Source organism: Astatotilapia calliptera, chromosome 17 (assembly GCF_900246225.1).
Source record: "Astatotilapia calliptera chromosome 17, fAstCal1.2, whole genome shotgun sequence".
Lineage (NCBI taxonomy): Eukaryota > Metazoa > Chordata > Actinopteri > Cichliformes > Cichlidae > Astatotilapia > Astatotilapia calliptera.
This window is the reverse complement of record NC_039318.1, coordinates 13,965,007-13,984,552: the sequence shown is the minus strand read 5'-3', so window position 1 is coordinate 13,984,552 and position 19,546 is coordinate 13,965,007. Positions and strand designations below refer to the sequence as shown.

The following is a 19,546-nucleotide window of genomic DNA, read 5'->3' as shown; positions in this document are numbered from 1 at the left end:
GTAAGTGAATGCTGAAAAAAGTCTGCTTTCTCATCCACTTGTTGCTGCTTCTCTTTCCATGTAAATAAATGCCAGATAGAAGGTATTCGCTTTGTAATATTCGGCGGTTCCCATAGGGGGCGCCAACGGCACCAACTCGCAGCCCGACTGCAAGACATGTGGCTGGGACTTTCGGAAAGCTACACTCGCTCTTTAGTCCTAAACAATTCCCAGATTGTGTGACTGGTCAGCATTCCCTAGCAGGAGTTTGCACGCTAAAAAGCCGTTTACTAGGCGCAAACCAGCCGCAGCTGCGCTCAAACGGTGAGTAACGACACCTGACGTTAGCTAAGCGGAGCTAGCTGCTAGGAGGCTAAAAGCAACGTAAGCAGGTGCTGTTGTTCAAAGCCGCTAGTTAGCTCTCAGCTAAACTCGCTAGCTAACTTGTGACCTTCAGTACAATCATCGTGGCTGATATTAAACGGTAGTTAGCCTTATTTACCGCCGTGCTAACAGTCTGCTAGCTCCAAATGTAGCTGTGTTTTTAGCTAGCAGTAGCTCGCTAGCTAACCAACAACAACCGTGTTGTGGCCGTCGTGTTGGCACTGGTTGAACAAGTTGGAGCTAATTTTGTGTCTCCAGCAGCCAGGCCGTACTGGCAAAAACACGCAACAAGCTTTTCAAATACCCCACATTTTACTGATGCAGTATGACTTTTAGACTAAGTTAGCATTTACATTTAAAAGACTGACTTTCAAGCTGCCTTCGGGCTTCGCAGTTAACCGGTGTTCCGAGTAGAAACACTTGAAATGGCCTGTGTTGACTTCGTTTGTTTGACTTGTTCAGTAATGCGGCTGTGTTCTTAGTCCGTTGCAGGAGCTTTAGCTAAACAAATTAGAAGTGTTCATATTTGGAGGATAGGAATTTCCAGACTGATTCGGGGTCAGTTATGGGAGACTCTCAGAAGTGTGGTGGCCTGGCGGAGTTGGGTTTGTTCACAGTGACTCAGGCTGTTAGTTACTCAAGTGTGCGTTCAGGCTACAAACATTCCTTCAACTGATAGACGCTAGAACATGGACTTGGTCAAAAATCTTGTCTGTACCTGTTTGTATTGGTTTTAGGCAACTGTTACCCAACCAAGCGTGCCGGAATAAATCAAATCTAAACCATTTCACTTTCACTTCTTGGTCTGAGTGCAACACAATCTATAGTGGTGATTGTAACTAACAGTAGTAGGTTTGTAATAGTAAAGTAGTGAAAAATTCCCTCATCAGTTCCAAAAATACATCTACCACGCCAAGATATCAGACCAAATGAGCACAACACAGACGAATATTATGGAGTAATTTTAAAAAAAAGAGGGGGGGGGGATTCCTTGTTGCTTTAATTGTGTCTGTGGGGCCTTTAATGAACCTTTCACTCTCTCTCCCCTGTTGTGGCAAAAAAGTGATTTCCGGTATTTGCTCCCCCCCAAAGAAAAAAGAAAGAAAGAAAGATTGCTTGTATTCAGACAGTTGTCACTGACTTGTTGTCCTATAATTTGTGAAACCTGTCAAACCCTATGTCATGAATGATACCAAGTCATTTCGAGCCACAAACAACATTCCTGTCACAAGGTAGAAGCTGCAGTTATTTTTTTTGAAAGTGGGTTTTATACATCCTTCATTCACCTAAACAGTCTTATTTACATTAAAAAAAATGTATTTTATAAGAGTGATCTGACCAAGAGGGCAGCAGAAATTGCAACAAATATAACATAATAGTTGTATAAACATATTTTAAGTGATATATTATCCCTCCATGAACCCTGATGACTACAGTCTTTTTTACTAATATAAGAAAAGACATTACACATAAAAACAGAAATCACTTTTTGGCACAAGGCCTTTCTCACTAGAACGGTAACAATGAAACTTACGAGAAATACAAATCTGTACCGTGTCACAACTGATAAAACACATTTAGCTTTTGACAGTCCCACCGATATGTTGTTATTGCATTTTTGGGTATCATATTGTTATTGACTGAGTTTTGATTGGTTAGTTCTTACAACACTTATTAGAATTTCTGATTTTACATTGTTAGATAGATTATTGCTTTAATACACATCTTATTTAAAAATAGATGTGAATTGCAAAAGTAGTTTTTTTCCACTTGACAGGTGTGACTAAGCTACAATCTTTTTGCAATAGATACTCAGTTCTTTAATGGTACTCCACCTTTTTTTTTTTTTAAAGTTCTATTACAGCAGTAGAGGGGTGTATTATCTGTGATTAGGTCATATTGCACAGTGGCTATTTTTCTTCTGATAAATTATTTATTCAGGGATTTCAGCGAAAGTATCGTATTCTCTGCATCTGAGGCTTATCGCTTTGTTATTTCAAAAGAAATAAAGGAGATAAAATCTGGGGTAGATTGTGGCCCCAATAAAGTGCAAGATAACTTCATAATCTGTAGCCAAGTCGAGAGCAGCCGAGAAATGGGGTCACTACTGTTTATTGATGGTGTGACTTGCTGATAGAAGTGGCAGGAGGAGTTGGGAGTGTACAGATCTGTACGCTCTGCTCAGATTGCGTCAAATGCTGTAAAACTGATGAGGCAGTGCTTCACAGTGCAAATGAATAATGACCCAAAGCACACTGCAAAAGCAACCCAAGAGTTTGTCAAGACAAAGAAATGGGATATTCTTCAATTTCATTTAATCACCTTAACGCAACAGTTTACTGATGACAAAAATGAAGGCAGAGAGACCCACAAACACACAGCAGCTGAAGGTGGCTATAGTAAAAGCCTGACAGAATATCTGGGAAGTATTAGGACTATGTATAAAAATGGTTGTAATTCCTGAACAGTTAATCCAGTACTTCTGCTAAACCCCTTGAACTCAAGCTGAAAGTCAGCACTTCAGTCACGTCTTGATTGTATTGTTAAGACTTTAGCAACTTTACTTCTCCTACTTTACTGCTTCCAATCCAGTACTCTAACTGTACTCTTAAAAACTACTTGTGCTATTATTTGAGAGAATCAACTCTCTCAAACTCAAAGTTTTAATCAATAAGACAGTCAAACAAGTTTTGATCATCTCAGTAAAAAAAACAAACTCAAAAGTTCACAGAAAGTGTCACCATTCACTCAGTCTCTACAGTTATTAGTGGGATGCATTTAACTTCCACTCCTTATAAATACACCTTGGCTTTGGGATCTGCTCATACAAAGTACGGATCCCTCAGTGTTAGATCAACAAACTTTTTTCTTTACTGAGAGGAATAGACGGTGAATCATTCTTTAATCTGCAAGGCAACATCTGCCTCCGCAGGCATGTTTCATTCTGGACTGCTTTATGCTTTATACTTATGCTTAGCATTAAGATTCCTTATTCCCTTATGCTGTTTTTTTATGGTCATGCTTGATTCTCCTTTTTCTGCCGTCTGTTTTGATTAAATATTAAAGGTACAGCCCTTAAATGGTTCCAGTATTTTTTGTCAGATAGGAGTTTCTCTGGCCAGGCTGTGTTTATTCGTGTTTTAGTATTTATTGGTTGCTGATTTAGCGATTTAGCACACCTGCTCATGCACGAAGAGTTGAGCTGATACATGAGAAGCAATGATGATGTTAACTGAATTGAATCCAGCTAAGTCAAAGCTTTGTGTTAAGTGTTAAACCTGTGATAATATGATGAGAGAATGAGAGGGAAAGAGCCATTGACTGAGTTTTTCAGTCTTGTTAACTCTCTTGAACACAGTGTTCATTCACAAATTTGCTGTGAAGACACAAAGAAATGTTTTTGTTGTGTGATAACTAGAGCTGGGCGATATGAGATTTTTTCATATCACGATATGTTTTTTCATTTCAGGCGATAACGATATCTATCACGATATAAGCCAAATAACTATATTTGTAAGATTTAAATGTGCCGTTGCTCACAAGTAAAATGTGAAATAATCAGCAGCTTGTTTTTATTTAAATATTTATTTCCCATAATAAGTTCAACAGGGTAGATGTACTTAAGGAACATGAGACTTTTTCAGATAAATAAAGGCAAATATTGCAAACTACACAAAAGGCAGCCGCTAAAGCGTTTAAGTTTCAAAATAGAACAAACGAAACAGACTACTAAATTGTCAATTCCACTTAGAAACAAAATATTAATTCTAAAAATAAATCTTAGTTTGTTTTACAGAAGAACAGACAAAACTGACTAACTTTTGTCAATATCAAATAAACTGAGAACTAAAAGGAAATTCTCAATCTCTCCTTGTTGTATAGCTTAGCTTTTCAAACAGTTTTAACAGTTACTTTAGTCTGACAAAAGCCGAATGACGAATCAGCGCTTCCAGTCAGAGACTGAGGCTACGTCCACATGTACACGGGTATTTTTGAAAACGGAGATTTTCCGTTTTCGTTTTAAAAAATAATCCCGTCCACACATAAAGGCAGAAATGAAGGAAAACGGTGCTATGAACATGCCAAAGCAGCAGGTGGCGCTAGATTCCTAACCATGCAGAAATGTTGGCCAATCAGAAGTCTAGAAGCCTCGATGGGAAAAAGTAAACAAAGCTGGGGCATAGAAGCAGAACCGAGTCGTATGTGTGGAGGGACAGTAACTGTGTGTATATGTAAGCATTTAAACACTGCAGAGAGTAGAATTAACAGTATTGTAGAAATTCATTTCACCGAAACAATAACGTGGCGCACAGTGTGACGCATGCACCAGTTTATTGTATTTCCAGACTTGCTTTCGGCACAATTTACAGTGCACGCTACTCTGTTTTTTGTCAGACTTGAAATAGCCGAAATACCTTCACACTACGGAACTTCTATGGCTCTTCCGTTCAACAATCTCTCCGGCATTGGAACCATCATCTGTTTTCTCTTCGGTCACGCTCGGTTGATTTTTCTAGTCGGCACACTCATTTCCTCCATTACCCGCTGGCTGCTTCCCAAACAAACACACGTGCGGCTTGGCACTTGTGCTGTATGTAACAAGTCACGCGACGTGACGCTGCGGCTGTGATTGGTTCGGCTCTGCGCTACTTAATTTGGATTGGCTGACCTTTTTTTTTTTTTTTAAATTTTTTTTTTTGAGGACAAGAGCGGCGAGGTCTATCGCAATAGCTTAATTTCTCTATCGAGTAAAAGTTATATCGCGATAGATATCGTTATCGTTCTATCGCCCAGCTCTAGTGATAACATGCAAACTCTGCATGCAAACATTTGGAGGCACCGTTCTCAGACACGGATCGATGCAGAGCAGTGAAAGATGCCAACCTCAAATGGTTGTTGTTGGTTCTTGTCAGTCTCTTTTTTTTTCCTTCCCTCCTCTGTAAAATAGGACAGTGTTAAAGCATTCTCTCTCTCTCTCTCTCTCTCTCTCTCTCTCTCTCTCTCTCTCTCTCTCTCTCTCTCTCTCTCTCTCTCTCTCTCTCTCTCTCTCTCTCTCTCCCCCCCTCCCTCCCTCCTCCCTAAAAATATATACAGAACTTTGCAAAAATATGATGGCAGTGTAAATCACACAAGCTCAGGTTGAAACTTGTCATAAAGATTTCTACTTTAGTGTTGCTTATTCTGCAGAATATGTGTTTTGTGAAAGTGGCAGTTTGATGACTCGCTGTATTTCCACTAAGCTGATGTTGCATTGACAGATTTTGTTTTTGTGTAAGACTGAATAAATGTGGATTTAAAAGTGAATGTACCTCTTCCAGAAAGGACAGTATCCTTTAATTGTATTGTGCAAATTCATGTGCAGGATGTTGATCCAGCATAATGTAATCATCCTAAAACGTAAATATACCTGCATGTCTCTATTCTACAGCATGAACCAGGTTTGATGTGCACAGTTGATTCCCAGAGAAAACTGAGCTTGGACATCATTGCTTATTTCTAAAATAAGAAAGAGGTTTACCTCAATCTTGTCTTATATTGTTTAGAGCCAGGTGGGAGTTTTCCTCTGCAGTTCATTTGTATTTTTCACTATTTATTTGTCAAAATTCAAGGGACCTGCTAGTAGGAAGTGTCTGACAGGTTTGTTCAGAGGATTTGATAAAAATGCAAATCTTTAACAAAGACGCTTCATAGTAAACTGATAACTAAGGCTGTTTATCTACCATTAACCTTCTGAGGGGGAAAAAAGAGATTGTTTTGTTACATGCTACATTCAGTATCTTGCAGTATCTAACCAACTCTTCATTTCTGTCACCTTCCCTCTGTTGTAGTGGGGATCACGACAGCCAGGGGCCGGACATGATTGGAGCTGGAAGCGGTGAGAAATTCTAACCTTCGTTTAGCTGCATGTTGCATAAACATAGCAGACTCTATTTTTTTAAGACTGATTGGTGTAAGTAAATATTTTTCATACTTGTGTGTATCCTCTGCGGCGTATACAGGCGGCCAGGGCCCGCCTGATGGGGCAGACGGCGAGGAGGCGGAGAGGTGTCCTATCTGCCTGGGCGTCCTGGCTGGAGGCGAACTCGCCATGCCTGATAGCTGCTGCCATGTCTTCTGCCTCAGATGCCTCCTCACATGGGCAGAGGTGACACTCAGATAATGCTAATATAGTAGTGGCACTAAGTGGAAGTGATTTTTAGGTCATGTCATGTGTAGTGAACAATTATATATCTGGTCTGTCTGTGAATTAATCACTATATTCTGTCTTAGATCCAGAATGATATTTTAATGAGTATTAGTGCATTGACAACAAAGGTGACTTGGGATGTGAGAAAGCAACCAATGCCATTAAAGCCCGGTTTGATGTGCTAAAACTGGCTTTCTGTTTGTTAATGTTGGCTAACGTTACCTGCTAGCAAAGACACATATCAGTGTAACAGCTAGCAGGCTAACCGTAGTTTACTTCCTCACTAAAGTTGTTGCAGACAAGATGTTACCTGTAGCTCCTTATAACAAGTTTTTGTTGTGCTGGGTGTTGGTTGACATTAGTGATTAGTGGATTTTTGAGCTACATTTAGCTAGTGTTGCTCACCTTTGACACTGGGCCCCGGTCCACATGCTGTTGGAGGAAACCAGGGAAGTTGGGGAAGGTCGGATCATTTTAGTTATGTTTATTCTCTTTAAACTTGGCAGTAAAAAGCCTTGAGTACAGAGGGAAAAGTTCAAAGGTGTTAGCAATGATATTCTTGTGCCAGTACTCATGCCAAAAATAGCATCTAGTGATTTCCCTCATGTCAGACTGGAAAAGCCCGTAAGCCTTTAAGCATTCATGCCTTTCATTCGTATTAGTGTACTAATGATGTTTTGTTTGCTTTAATTTGAAGCTGCAGATGGCTCCTTCCTGCCCCGTGGATAGAAGACCTTTCAGTCATGTTTACAGATGGGACAGGATTCTCGGCTGTGTGCAGGTCAATGCGCTGTTTTCTCTGTTTACTGCTGTTGTTTTAAGCTTTGTTGAAATTTCCTGTGCTGTAAAGCTGAGACACCCGCTGCCTGCTGTTAACGAGAAATACGGAGCGTTATTTTCCCATGATGTCAGTTTATTTGAAGTGTATTTAAGAAGAATTTTAACAGCTGAAAAAAAATTTGGTTGAAGTGGTTTTGAGTTAGCCTGGGATTGACCTAGAAGGTAAAGCCAGCAGTCAAAATTAGTTTTGTTTCCAAGTCACATGTAGGCCAGCTGTCAAGCCACCACACTGCCTCACATGACTTTTGTTTTTATATGTACTTAAAAAATAAATAAATAAATATGCTTCTATCCTCAAAGGTCCCTGTGAGGAAGCGACTGTCTCAAAGCGATGCTGAGAACTGCTGCTGTAGAAACCCTGAACAAAAAGTCTGTCTCAAGTGAGTGTTAGACTGTTTCTTTCTTAACATTACTGGGTCGCCTCTTAGGTCGGCCCTTGACATTTGACTGTGAGTGCAACCAAGAACTGATAAAATGGTTATCTTTTCAGAAGCAAGCCCACAAGAAGGTTGAGACGGCAAAAGGTGGAGAGGACGGCAGGCGCTAAAACAAAAGGACTTGTGAGGAAATGTATGTTAGAGCGCTTCTGCCCCAGAAATGTGGCTAGCCTTTTCTCGCATTGTCAGCAATCTCACGTCTTTAAATGTGTTTATAGGTAACGATGAGGATCCCTCCTCACTGAGCAGAAAAAAGGTAACTGCTTTGTTTTTTGTTTTTTTTATCTGTCCCACACACGTTTCACTGTTAGGTTTGATGTCACTGTTGATTCTTTGCATTTCTTTCTTCAGGTGAGAGGAACAGACTGCTGTACGTGGTCACCTCCTCCCTGTGTTTCATTAGTTACGTCAGCACAGGACGTGTAAGTGACACTGATTTAATGAAATAATATGTTAGTAGTTTTTTTGTAGTTTGTACTCTTTGTCAGGATTTTTTTTTAAAGTGCTTACAGCGATCATGTTTAAAGTGCGCTCAGTCGATCAGTTGGAGAAGTCAAAAAATTGGGTTGAATTCTAAACATAGTAGGTGGATCTTTAAAAAGTTTTATGGTATTAAACACATTAACATTAAAATTTATTAGTGGAGTCACTGCACAAAACTCCAGCACACAGTGCCTCTTTGACATATTGCATGCATTAACGTCTTGCTGTTTTAGAAACAGGCCAGACTATGGTAAATGGTAAATGGCCTGCATTTGTATAGCGCTTTTCTAGTCCCTAAGGACCCCAAAGCGCTTCACACTACATTCAGTCATTCACCCATTCACACACACATTCACACACTGGCGATGGCAAGCTACATTGTAGCCACAGCTGCCCTGGGGCGCACTGACAGAGGCGAGGCTGCCGGACACTGGCGCCACCGGGCCCTCTGACCACCACCAGTAGGCAAACACGGGGTTAGGAAACATCTTGGGCAAGACTATGTTTCACATCCTATGTCAGTAAGGCTTTATTGATAGGACAGCTCTGAATCATGGTTAACTTCATTCACGTGCAGTGATGAATTATTGTGCTAACTGTGCACTATTAACATGTCACCTAAACAACCAAAGGTTGACTTTTTATGTGTAAGCAGGATTAACTGTAAGAGTAGACTGATACATTGTAGCTTAACAGTTTTAGCTCATGTCTTTAAAAATAGAAAAAATAAAAAACTTACAAAATTCTCGATGCTGGCAGAGGGTCTCCTGAGGCTGCAGTGTATAGACAGAAACTCTGAAAACGATAAAGAAAACATCCTTACCAACTCCGTCAGTGGAACTGTTTTATTCCCGTGGTTTTCAACCCACTGGGGATAGAGCAACTGAAGATGGAAACATCAGGGAAACTAAGATGAATAAACATTGAGTTTGTAATGTGCTGACCTTCAGTTCACTCAAATTTGACTTCAGGCAGACATGCCAGAAAAAGTTGGTGTTTGGATATGGAAAGGTGCAAGTTTAATGACACTCCTGAAGAAAACCACAACTCGTGGTGGTTAAAACTGGTGCCTGAAAGCGTTTCTGAAACTCCCCACACTGTGTGTGGAAGATGTTTCGGTTCGGATATCGTTTGGAGTGGCAGTGATTTTTTTTTTTCTTTTCTTTTCACACTGATAAACAAGTTGGAAAAATGTTGTAAATTTAACCACATACTTTAGCTTCTTGCTTTTATTTTTGAACTATCATCAGTGTATTACATGAAAATTAGACAGATGTTTTTACATTTGTGTTTCCATGGTGATCTTGGTCATCACTGCATCATAAAGTGGTATTGAGGAGCACTTAAAAAGTAACTTGTAAAATTAGCTGTAAGTATAGACCTTTTTATAGATATAAAGTCTGCTTCTTCTAAGAATAGGTAACATCAAATAATTGACAGATTACAGTTTAGACCTATTTTAACTGTAGAAACCAAAAAATATCATGTTCAGAAGCTGGACGGCAGGGCAGATGGGTAAATCTACTTCTGAACATGAGATATTTTGGGTACCTGGGAACCATTTATTTTGGACTATAACTTTACATTTGAAATTCAAATTAGTGCTGTGTAGAAAGCACTTTTGTAACTCTTACCCTGCTTTCACTGTCCTTCAGTGCAGATCCTGAGTGGCTGGCAGAAGATATACCATATGACACTGGACTCAAGCAGTGCAAGCCCCAGGTGCAGCACTGTCCCTGGCTCTCTCCTGCTGCTCCCATCCCTGCTAATGGCACCTCAAGGTAATAAAATTCCCACTGCTGTGACCGTTTTCACAAACTGACAACATCTTTCATTAGATCCTATCCACAGCCTCAGTTTGACACTCGTGGTTTAGTCTGTCAGTCAGGACTATAGAACAGCGCACACAAGGAATTGTCCTGAGTATAAAACACAGGAGCTTTAAAACTGCACACTGAAATGTTTCACTTGGTAAATTCTTGAAAAGTTTGTTTTGGTAACATTGATTGGGGTCCATTCAAACAGGACATTAGAATGAGTTCTTCTTTGGGTTTTTGGGACTTTAAAATTGTGGAAAAGTAGGAATGAAGAACGCACTGAGATAAAATCTGACCTCTAGCTGTTTGTTGGTTTTACAGGCAGAGTTTCCATGGAACCAGTTGGAATCACAACACGTTTCCATTTGGATTTGGCTCATTTCCATTTACCTCCAGCTCACCGTTCACCCCGAGCAACTTTGGTGAGACACATTCGACACAGTTGACTTTTTTCTATGATCACAAAGCAAGAAAGCACGAGACGAGGCTAATCGAAACGTATTGGCTGAAGCATATGCTTATTACGCCAACCAGACAATCCTCATAGGGGATTGTCTGGTTGTTGGGGTTTTCTGTTTCATGTTGTATGGTCTCTAGGTGACTGTAGTGACTGTATGGATGGATGAAATGTAGAAGAACCATTAAAGTCTTGAACTAGATATCAATAAGAAGTAAAATCAAATGACTGTATTCAAACGGCAGCTGCTGTTCATAGGAAACACTGGACCAAAATAATAGTGAATCACAGGCTTCTATAACCAGTCTCTCTGCCGTGTAGTGTTTCAGGGTGTTGTCTGCGCCATCACGTGTCCCAAAGGAGGAGAGAAGAGAGGTGGCCGAGCTTCAACCTCCAAAGCCCCCACCAAAGAGACAGAGTCTCTACCGTCGAGACGATCAGGACGCAACAGCAGCAAAACTCAAGAAGAGACTCCTGCATCTGACCCTTCAACACCTCCACAGTCCAGTTTGTCAGACTCCGACTCATCTGCTAGCCAGTCCACAAGGCCTGGCAAGGCTTCTCAGGTGCCGGCCAAGAGGAAAGGGAAACGAGTGACAAACCGAAAGGCTAGCGGCAAACGGAAAGCCACAACGAGAAAAAAAAGCTCTCCGGAAGTTGTTAACAGTCCAGCAGCTAGCGAGGAGGAAGCACAGGAGGACGCAGTGGAAGAGGCATGTGAGGAAGTGCAGGAGGAAGCACAGGTAGAGGCACAGGAAGCATCACAGGAGGAGGAAAATGACGTGAGTCAAAACAGGGAGGAGGTGGAGGAAGAAGAAGAGGAAGATAAAACTGAACAGGAGCAGGATGGAAGTCACTCAGAACAGCAGCAGTCTGACGCTGAAGATGGTCTCAATGAGGAACAGGATGGTTTCAATTCCTCTGATGAGCAGCGAGCCGGAGGAGCTATGAATGATGTGGGACAGGAGAGTGAGGAAGCTCAGGAACAAAGTGATGAGCACGAGCAAGAAGAGAAAGCCGACGAAGGTGAGAGTGACGTCTCATGTCCCTCAGGATCAGCTGTTAGCAGCCCTGGTTTGTGCTCTGAAGGAGTCGAGAGCAAAAAAGAGAAGGAAGAGCAGGCCAGTCCAGTTTCCTCTGGAGAAAAGCATCCAGAGGAAAGGACTTCGCCATCCCCATCCCACTCCTCCACACAGAATGCTCTGGAAGATGTAGTGTCTCCACAGTGTGACGAGCAGGTGGAGCAGGATGATGAAATGGACATTTGTGTAGAGTCAGAAGATGCCAACAATGAAGAATCTTCAAAGAAAGTGAAGGCTGAATCATGTGGGAGTTTAGCACAACCTGGTTCTCCCTCTGCTCGAGAGGAAAATGTAGCTGACCAAGAAGCGAAAGTTTCAGAGGTCATTGAGGCAGAAATGCTGGCATCAATAGAGCATTCGGGAGTCGACAACTCTGTGGAAGAATCCAAGGATGACACAAGTGTTGTCCCCATGGACTGCAGTTCACCCACGAGCGAGCATGGGAACAGCCCCGTTTTGGAACCTCCGAGTGAGACTGCTTCCCCTGCTCCTGTAGAACCACCTCCTACAACTTCTGAAAGCCACGTCACCAAAGATGAAGGCGCCAAGGACAAAAGGGAGAGAGACAGGAGCCAAGAGAGGAAGAATGGCAAGCAGCGGAGATCTCGCTTCCACTCTCCAACTTCCACGTGGTCACCTAAGAGGGACTCAAAGAGAGAAACATGCAGGCGTTCACGTTCACGGTCTAGAGAACGTGACAGCAGCCCTTCCCCGAGGCGCTCTTCACGGGCTCGCAGCAGAGAAAGAGACAGGGACCGGGATGGAGACAGAGACTATTCTAGGAGAGATCGTAGTCGGGACAGAAGGAGGCGACGGTCCCGCTCAAGATCCCGGTCAAGGTCCCGGTCTAGATCTCGATCTAGAACAAGATCACACAGACGAGGGCCCAGCCCTGAATGGTCGACATCTAGAGAGCAGTCTCCTCAGAGGAAGGAGCGTAGAAGCTGGAGATCTGGAGCCGGTGGTGGGTCTGGCAGTGAAGGACGGAGGTATCACGGCAGCGCTGGCCACTTTGAAAATGGTGTCCCTGCAGAAAGTTCTCCTGATCGCCAGAGCTCAGACAATCCCGATTGGGTTACAGAAAAGATTCGAGGAGATGCTGATGGAAGGAACCGGGACTTCGGGTACAGCAGCAGCTCACGCTGGGAAGACCATCGTGGAAGTGGTGGGAACAGAGGAGAACAACGAAGTCGAGGGGGCCCTGGAGGGTTTGAACGTGGCCGGGGCGGAGGACGTGGTGGTGGCAACCGCAACTTTTACAACCAACAGGAAGAAATGTCTGACAGCCGCTGGCAGTCGAGGAACAACTTCTCAGGTACAGGCAACAATTCAGGGAACGACGCATACAGCCGATTCAATGAAAACCGAGGTGGCGGGCGCAGGAAAGAGCCTGAGCCAGGCGACCCTATGGTTGACCGCTCAGGCTGGTCCTCTGCATCCAGCTGGGCTGTCAGGAGGACACTGCCTGCAGATGTTCAAGACTATTACTCAAAAAGGGAGAGAGGCCCGGGCACGTGGAGCCGGCAGGAGGAAGAGCAGCAGCCACCAGCTGCAGCAGGTGAGACCTCTTTATTTTGTCGATACACCTCCAAAAAATCAGGCATCACTGTGTTGTCTGCACTGCAGAGTTGAAAAGTAAAGAAGCATGTTATACATTATGGTGGTATGTGTTGAATATTCTCTTTGAGCCAACGAGAAGAAGATAATTTTAGTTCATGTGTGAGGAGAGAACAACTAGAAATTACCCCCAGGTATCTGCACTCCATTCGATTTAGAGGAAACTGTGATTTCTTTGAAGTTAATTTATTCCTTTGAAAGTCTCACAACATCTATTTTTGATATAAGGCGGCTCTTTTCATTCTGCCTTCTGCGAATCCTGTCCTGCACTTTTTTATATAAACCTACGTGAATAAGCACAGACAGAGTTTTATTTAGCCTCTCACATTCACTGTCCCCTCACATTTTTTCATTATTATTTGTGGTCCTTGTTCTCCAGATCCTCCAAAAAGCGATCCTCCTCTCCAGGCAGTCCCCGGTAATGCTCCGGTGCCTCTGATGAACGTGATTCCACCTCATCCTCCGCAGCTTAATGTTATTCATCACTACCCCATGCAGGCCCCACGAGGAGCCCTGCCGGTCAGCTTGCAGCCTGCAGCACCCTATGCCATGCCTCCTCAGGTCCCCATGCATCTCCACCCTGCTGTGCCGCTGCTGCAGGTGCCCGCTGTGGGTGCTCAGGGCCTCCCACCTCCTCCACCACCACCTCCACCAATGCAGCAAGGCAGCCAGACAGCAGCGGTTCAGCCAGACGGCCACGCTGCACAGGTATGGTAGTCTTGGCAGGATTAGTTTCCAATTCCTGAATGTCTAATGTTTTTATTTATTTATTTTATAAATGGGCACAATAACTGTCTCCAAGCAGTTCTTCCCATAATTCTCTCTGTGATTTTTCCATTTTGCATTAGATGGCCAATACCAAGGTGAGTTTTGTGAAACCAGCATTGCTTCCAACCCCAACCAAAGCTGGGGTTGTAGCAGTGACACAAGGCCAGCCGGCACCAAGCCAGGCGCTGCCATCCTCTACAACTCAGCCCGGCCAGCATAACAAGGCCCAGGCTGACAGCTCCAAAAAAGAAAAGGTAACTGATCTGTCACTCCATCAAAGGTCATTCAGTAAAGTTTTTTTCTTCTCTGCCCTTTTCTGTTTGTTGTCTTTTGGATAATCCAAGTTCCTCTTACTGTTGCAGAAACAACAGATCCAAGAGAAAGCTATAAATGAAGTGAAGACAGCCATCAAACCATTTTACCAAAAGAAGGAGATTACAAAGGAGGAGTACAAGGAGATTGTGCGCAAGGCAGTAGAGAAGGTAAACCCTCAGATTTCTTTTACTGTCATCTGCATTTTTAATGCAATCAGAGCCCAATACACGGCCTTTAAATTATATTGAATACAGACACCTAGCTGTGTGGTAGCCAGGTGTAATGTTCACACAAACTCTGAGAGCAGCTAGCTTATTATTGTTCTCATTATTGAGTGTATTTGCCAACAGTTGCTGCTAACATTAGATATTTTTGGTTTTGTGAAGGCCAAATAAAAGCCCGCTGCTTTTTAAAACAACCACATACAGACTGTTACATTTAGGGATCGGTATTTCCTGACTTTATGTGTTTGGCTTTTCTTCCACTTCAGGTGTGTCACAGCAAGAGTGGGGAGGTGAACTCTGGTAAGGTGGCCAACCTGGTGAAGGCCTACGTGGACAAATACAAGCATGCCCGCAAGAAATGAAACGTCGCCCTGCTGCTGAGGTGGCAAAAACCCTCAAAGACCCATTGAGCTGCTCAAGTGCAATTTCTTCTCCTTGGAATTTGGCCTCCGAGCTGAAAGATGATGGAGAGCCAGCTTTTTTTTCCCCTTTTCTTTTCTTTTTTTGATATCTCTACCTTTTATTGAATGATGAAGATTTTTTTCTATAGATTTTCATATTTTGTCAGAAAAGAACAACCCAATCAGAAATTGTAATGCAAGAGCCCTTTATTTTGCATAGATCATGTGACTTGGGAACTACTGTAAAGAGCGCAGGCTAGTGTGGGGAGAGGGGGGGGGTGGGGTGGATGATGTTAAAGATGCACCACTCAGTGAAAGACATTTCCAGGGTGCCAGCTGGTACAACGAATTTCTCTGTTAGGGCATCCTGATCGCTTCTGAACTGAATATTGTCAGTGTCCTTTTTTAAATGTTAAATAATATTTCAGATGAGATCCTAGTTTATTGCCTTTATCAATCTGTGTGGCCCAGTGATGGGCTGGAATCTAATGAACGTGATTGTAATCAGGGCCCTGATTGGACCCAAACTGGGTTAACCAATCAGCAGTGAGTGTATAATGTGAGCTGTAGCTCCTGGGTGGGAGGGGGTAGTTTAGAAACTCCACCCCCTTGCTTGAATGTGTAATAAGTGTCTGAGTATACATGAACTGTGGAAGCTATCCAGAGAGTAGTTGAATAAATTAGCTGCCTCCTAACGTGCTTCTGTGTGTGTTGTGACAGGAGTTGCATGAAAGACTTCCTGTTAGAGCGCCGGGTCACTGTAAGATTTAATTGCAGGCTACACGGTGTGACATGAATCTAATAAACAATATCAAGGTAGATATATGTAGAGTGACCAACAGCGTTGGTGCGTTCATGGTCGTTGGAGAACAGCGTGACATGAAGAGAAATGCTCTTTTTCTTAGGTTTCTTTTATGGTACTGTGCAAAAGTCTAGAGCCAACAATGTATTGAAACGTGTAGACATACATGGATACATACTGGGTCTAAACAAAAAAGCTGACTGAGTCTGACTGTTCCAGTGTCTTTTTCTGTCTTTGCTTTTACTGTATTAGCAGTGTGTTTGGGATCATCATCATGATGGAACAGGAACATCACCAACACCACTGGCTGACAAGCACCCCAAAACCAAAGCCTCCCCCGTGTTTTACACGTGGTTGTAGACACTCACTGTTTTATCCTGTCTGCGCTTAGTGACAATAATTTAAAGCAGGAATGTGGAATTAACATCTCAATAAGACCTGATTTTCAGTCCAGCTCTTGAGTAATTTGGCATACCCTCAGTCTTTTCTCCGTTTCCCTTCCCTGTTTCTAATGAGGTGTAAGTGAACAGTAGACGGATGGATTTTTCTTTTAAAGACATGACTTTCAGAATACTGTTCCTCTGCTGTAGATCAGTTTTTAGGCTTTCCTTAAGTCTTCTTTGGCTGCTTTTGTTTGTCAAATTTCCTCAAATTTGTAGAAGGACACACTAAACGTCTGTGTGTCCTTATATCGACTGGGATTTGCCAATTTTTCAGCTACTAGCGATACTATTTTTCCTGGGTTTTTTTGTTTGTTTTGTTTTGGGGTTTTTTTGGGCTGTCAAATGGTTTCATCTTTTCAGCTTTATAGATACACTAAAGAAATTTGGGGAAAATGTCTTTTTGCAACAGGCTGCAAGTATCTAAGTGCTTAAAGAAGTTAAAATGGGTTCTTTGCCAAGTTGTCTGTTACTCTGTAGACACAACACTAGTTCGTCCCTTGAGTTATGCTTGAATAATTCATAAGTCAGTGTTAAAGCATTCCTCTGAAAATGGTCAGGCACAAGGACTGGACTGACCTCTGCAGTGCTGTTGCTAATGACTGCTTTTAACAAAATTATAATGCAGTCTGGCTCTTTGGAAACAGGATTCTTGCAAAGTACTGTAAAACAGTCACACATTAGATTAGATAAAACTTTATTAATCCCTCGGGTGGGTTCCTCCGGGAAATTTGGTTTCCAATAGCACAGCACCGACAGAAGTTACAGAATGTGAGCAGAAATGTACCATATATACACACACAATACAGAGACATATATAAATACAGAGTATACAAAAGGGATAAATAGGAATAAGAATACAAGGGAATTGCACATTTCACAGTATTGTGAGTCTATTGCACCGTTGGATATTAACAAAAAGTATTGCACAGTGAAAAGGCACTACAGCTTAGTTCCCTCCTCCTTTGTCCTCCTGTTTCCCCTCCCTCTCCCCTCCAGAGAGGAGTTAAACAGTTTGATAGCGTGTGGAACAAAGGAGTTTTTAAGTCTGTTAGTTCTTGTCTTTGGGAGAAGCAACCTGTCACTGAACAGACTCCTCTGGTTGTTTATGGCCGTGTGCAGAGGATGCCCAGCATTGTCCATAATGTCCAGCAGTTTCTTTTGTCCTTTTCTCTGCCACTATCACCAGAGTGTGCAGCTCCATGCTGACCACAGAGCCAGCCTGGATGAGTCCTCCTTTGCTGTGCTGCTCACCCAGCACACCACAGCATAGAACAGTACTCCAGCAACCACAGACTGGTAAAACATCCTCAGGAGCTTCCTGCAGATGTTGAAGGACCTCCGCCTCCTGAGGAAGTACAGTCTGCTTTGGCCTTTTTTATACAAGTGCTCTGTGTTGCATGACCAGTCCATCTTGTTGTCCACCCACAGCCCGAGGTACTTGTATGCGTTGACCACCTCCTCTCTCTCTGTCTGAACTGGCAGTGGACCTGATCTGGACCTCCCGAAGTCCACAACCAGTTCCTTGGTCTTTGAAGTGTAGAGTTGGAGGTGGTTTATGTGACGAACTCCACATTACCGTCGTGTTAAACCCACTATTCTTTCACATTAGTGTTCATGTTTTAGATTAAACATCCCAGTTTGCACGATTATGACACATTTTTGTTTCCCATCCAGACATAAACATGTTGAAGATGCACCTCTTTCACTTAGACATGCAAACAAATTGAGTCTTAACTCTGCTATCATCCAATTCATGTGTTAGGCACAGACTCATATTAAAGTCGACTCGTCCCCAAAAAGAACAAGAAGAAAGCATGTGGAGGACAAGGACCAGCCTGAGATAAGAGTCCTGCTGATGATAGGGCATCTGTTCATTGAAAGATGTTTGTTTTTTTCAGGCCGACATCATTTGTGTACCTAAAATTGTTACGAATTCACAAATTCAGGTAAGAAAATAATCATGAAATCTGCATTTGTGGGTGAGCTTCCGTGAACTCTGAGCCCATGTTTGAAGGAGGGAGGAGTATCTACAACTATGAGCTACAACTCTGGTCTCCCCCCCCAATTTGTGCTTAAAAAATGGCAGTCAAACCCTGCAAATATCAGAAACGTAACCTCTGGACTTTCAGTTACGATGGCAGATTGACCAGCTGTTAAAGGTATTCTTGCATCAGAATGAAGTTTCATTTTGACCTGCCCCTTAAAACTATTCAGGGTACACACCACACAAATCCTGAAATGAAGTCTCAACACACTTGCATAGCTTCAGTAAAACAAGTTGCAGTGAAAAACTCATCTTCCTTGGCCTAAACACACACACACACACAGAGCGCTTAAGCCAACTGAATTGGTGCCATGGATGAACCTCGGTGTCTGATCCTTGGAGCACAATGTCAACCTCCGTCAGCTTGGGGGCAGCATTGTCAAGCTGGTGTTTCAGCTCTGCAGAAATCTTTCTCTGGAGAAATAAACTAAAACTCAAAATTATCTGAGCCCACTGCTTCATTTTTAAAAGACAGTGGAGTTGAAGTTGTCTCCATGTGAACAAACACTCACTTTGTTAAATACTAAAGAATCTGAAAGACGTGTGTGTTTTAACTTTTCTTTTATTTGAATTAAACACTGCCTCCTACAGGCATTGATTGGCTTACATTTCTAAAACAAAGCCCTCAAAGGTACTTTTTGCAAATTGCAACTAAAACTTCATCCACCAGTGGGCAGTGTTTTTAATTTTTAAAAGGGCTGTTGCTGGTTTTTTTTTTTTTTTTGACAGCTTGTTTTTTTAACTGCACCTTTCCCCTCATGAAGCTTTTCCTTTTCTCACACTGTTGTAAATAAAATTTTATTTTCATTGATAATAAATTTTACATTAACCTGCTGCACCATCTTATGGTACAGAATGGTATTACAGCAAAATATGGCCTGGGTCTATCTAAGCTGAACTTGGTCTCTCTCTTTAGCACGGTGCATAGGTGTTTTGGAGATTAAAAAAAAACAACTAAACATAGTAGTTCTTCCACATTCTGTTGTTGGCTTTAGCTTGGAGGTTTTTTTTTTCTTTGCTGCTGAGGTCAAGAGTTGGTTGACGTACTCTCAAGCGGAGATGTGCAGAAACAACATTTTCTGCACATCTCCGGTCTTCCATAAATAGATGACAACATTTCGGTGACGTGTGAATGTTGGAAGCACAGTGTGCCATCTACGACGGGCTCTCCACTCGGTGGGAAGGAATCCGCGTCGAGCTCTCTTGTTCGTTATTGTTTGGTTGAAGGTGTTCAAGAGTGCAACCTGTTTTTAGTTGTTTCTTAGG

At 42.4% G+C, this 19,546-nt stretch overlaps 1 protein-coding gene across 3 annotated transcripts; it reads left to right on the top strand.

Moving 5' to 3' along the window:
- Window positions 1-95: 95 nt before the first annotated feature.
- On the top strand, window positions 96-15,810 carry scaf11 (SR-related CTD-associated factor 11). 3 transcript variants are annotated; one of them, XM_026146988.1, is made up of 15 exons: window positions 96-303; window positions 6,192-6,238; window positions 6,363-6,508; window positions 7,254-7,331; window positions 7,691-7,770; window positions 7,881-7,960; window positions 8,046-8,083; window positions 8,179-8,249; window positions 9,966-10,091; window positions 10,449-10,549; window positions 10,906-13,224; window positions 13,663-13,991; window positions 14,132-14,305; window positions 14,414-14,533; window positions 14,857-15,810. In XM_026146988.1, exons 2-15 carry the CDS (start codon window positions 6,220-6,222, stop codon window positions 14,950-14,952), a joined length of 3,777 nt encoding a protein of 1,258 aa, XP_026002773.1. In that variant the 5' UTR covers window positions 96-303; window positions 6,192-6,219; the 3' UTR covers window positions 14,953-15,810. The 3 variants fall into 3 exon arrangements, with proteins under 3 accessions (XP_026002773.1, XP_026002771.1, XP_026002774.1); XM_026146986.1 differs by having other exon boundaries at window positions 7,248-7,331; XM_026146989.1 differs by lacking the exons at window positions 14,414-14,533; window positions 14,857-15,810 and having other exon boundaries at window positions 7,248-7,331; window positions 13,663-13,701; window positions 13,782-13,991.
- Window positions 15,811-19,546: the final 3,736 nt, after the last annotated feature.

What these genes read in the sequence shown, in the direction of transcription:
- scaf11 (XM_026146986.1), top strand. An exon ending in GTTCACCCCGAGCAACTTTG is followed by an intron (nt 10,550 to 10,905) that starts GTGAGACACATT and finishes TCTGCCGTGTAG; the next exon opens with TGTTTCAGGGTGTTGTCTGC. An exon ending in TGCGCAAGGCAGTAGAGAAG is followed by an intron (nt 14,534 to 14,856) that starts GTAAACCCTCAG and finishes CTTCCACTTCAG; the next exon opens with GTGTGTCACAGCAAGAGTGG.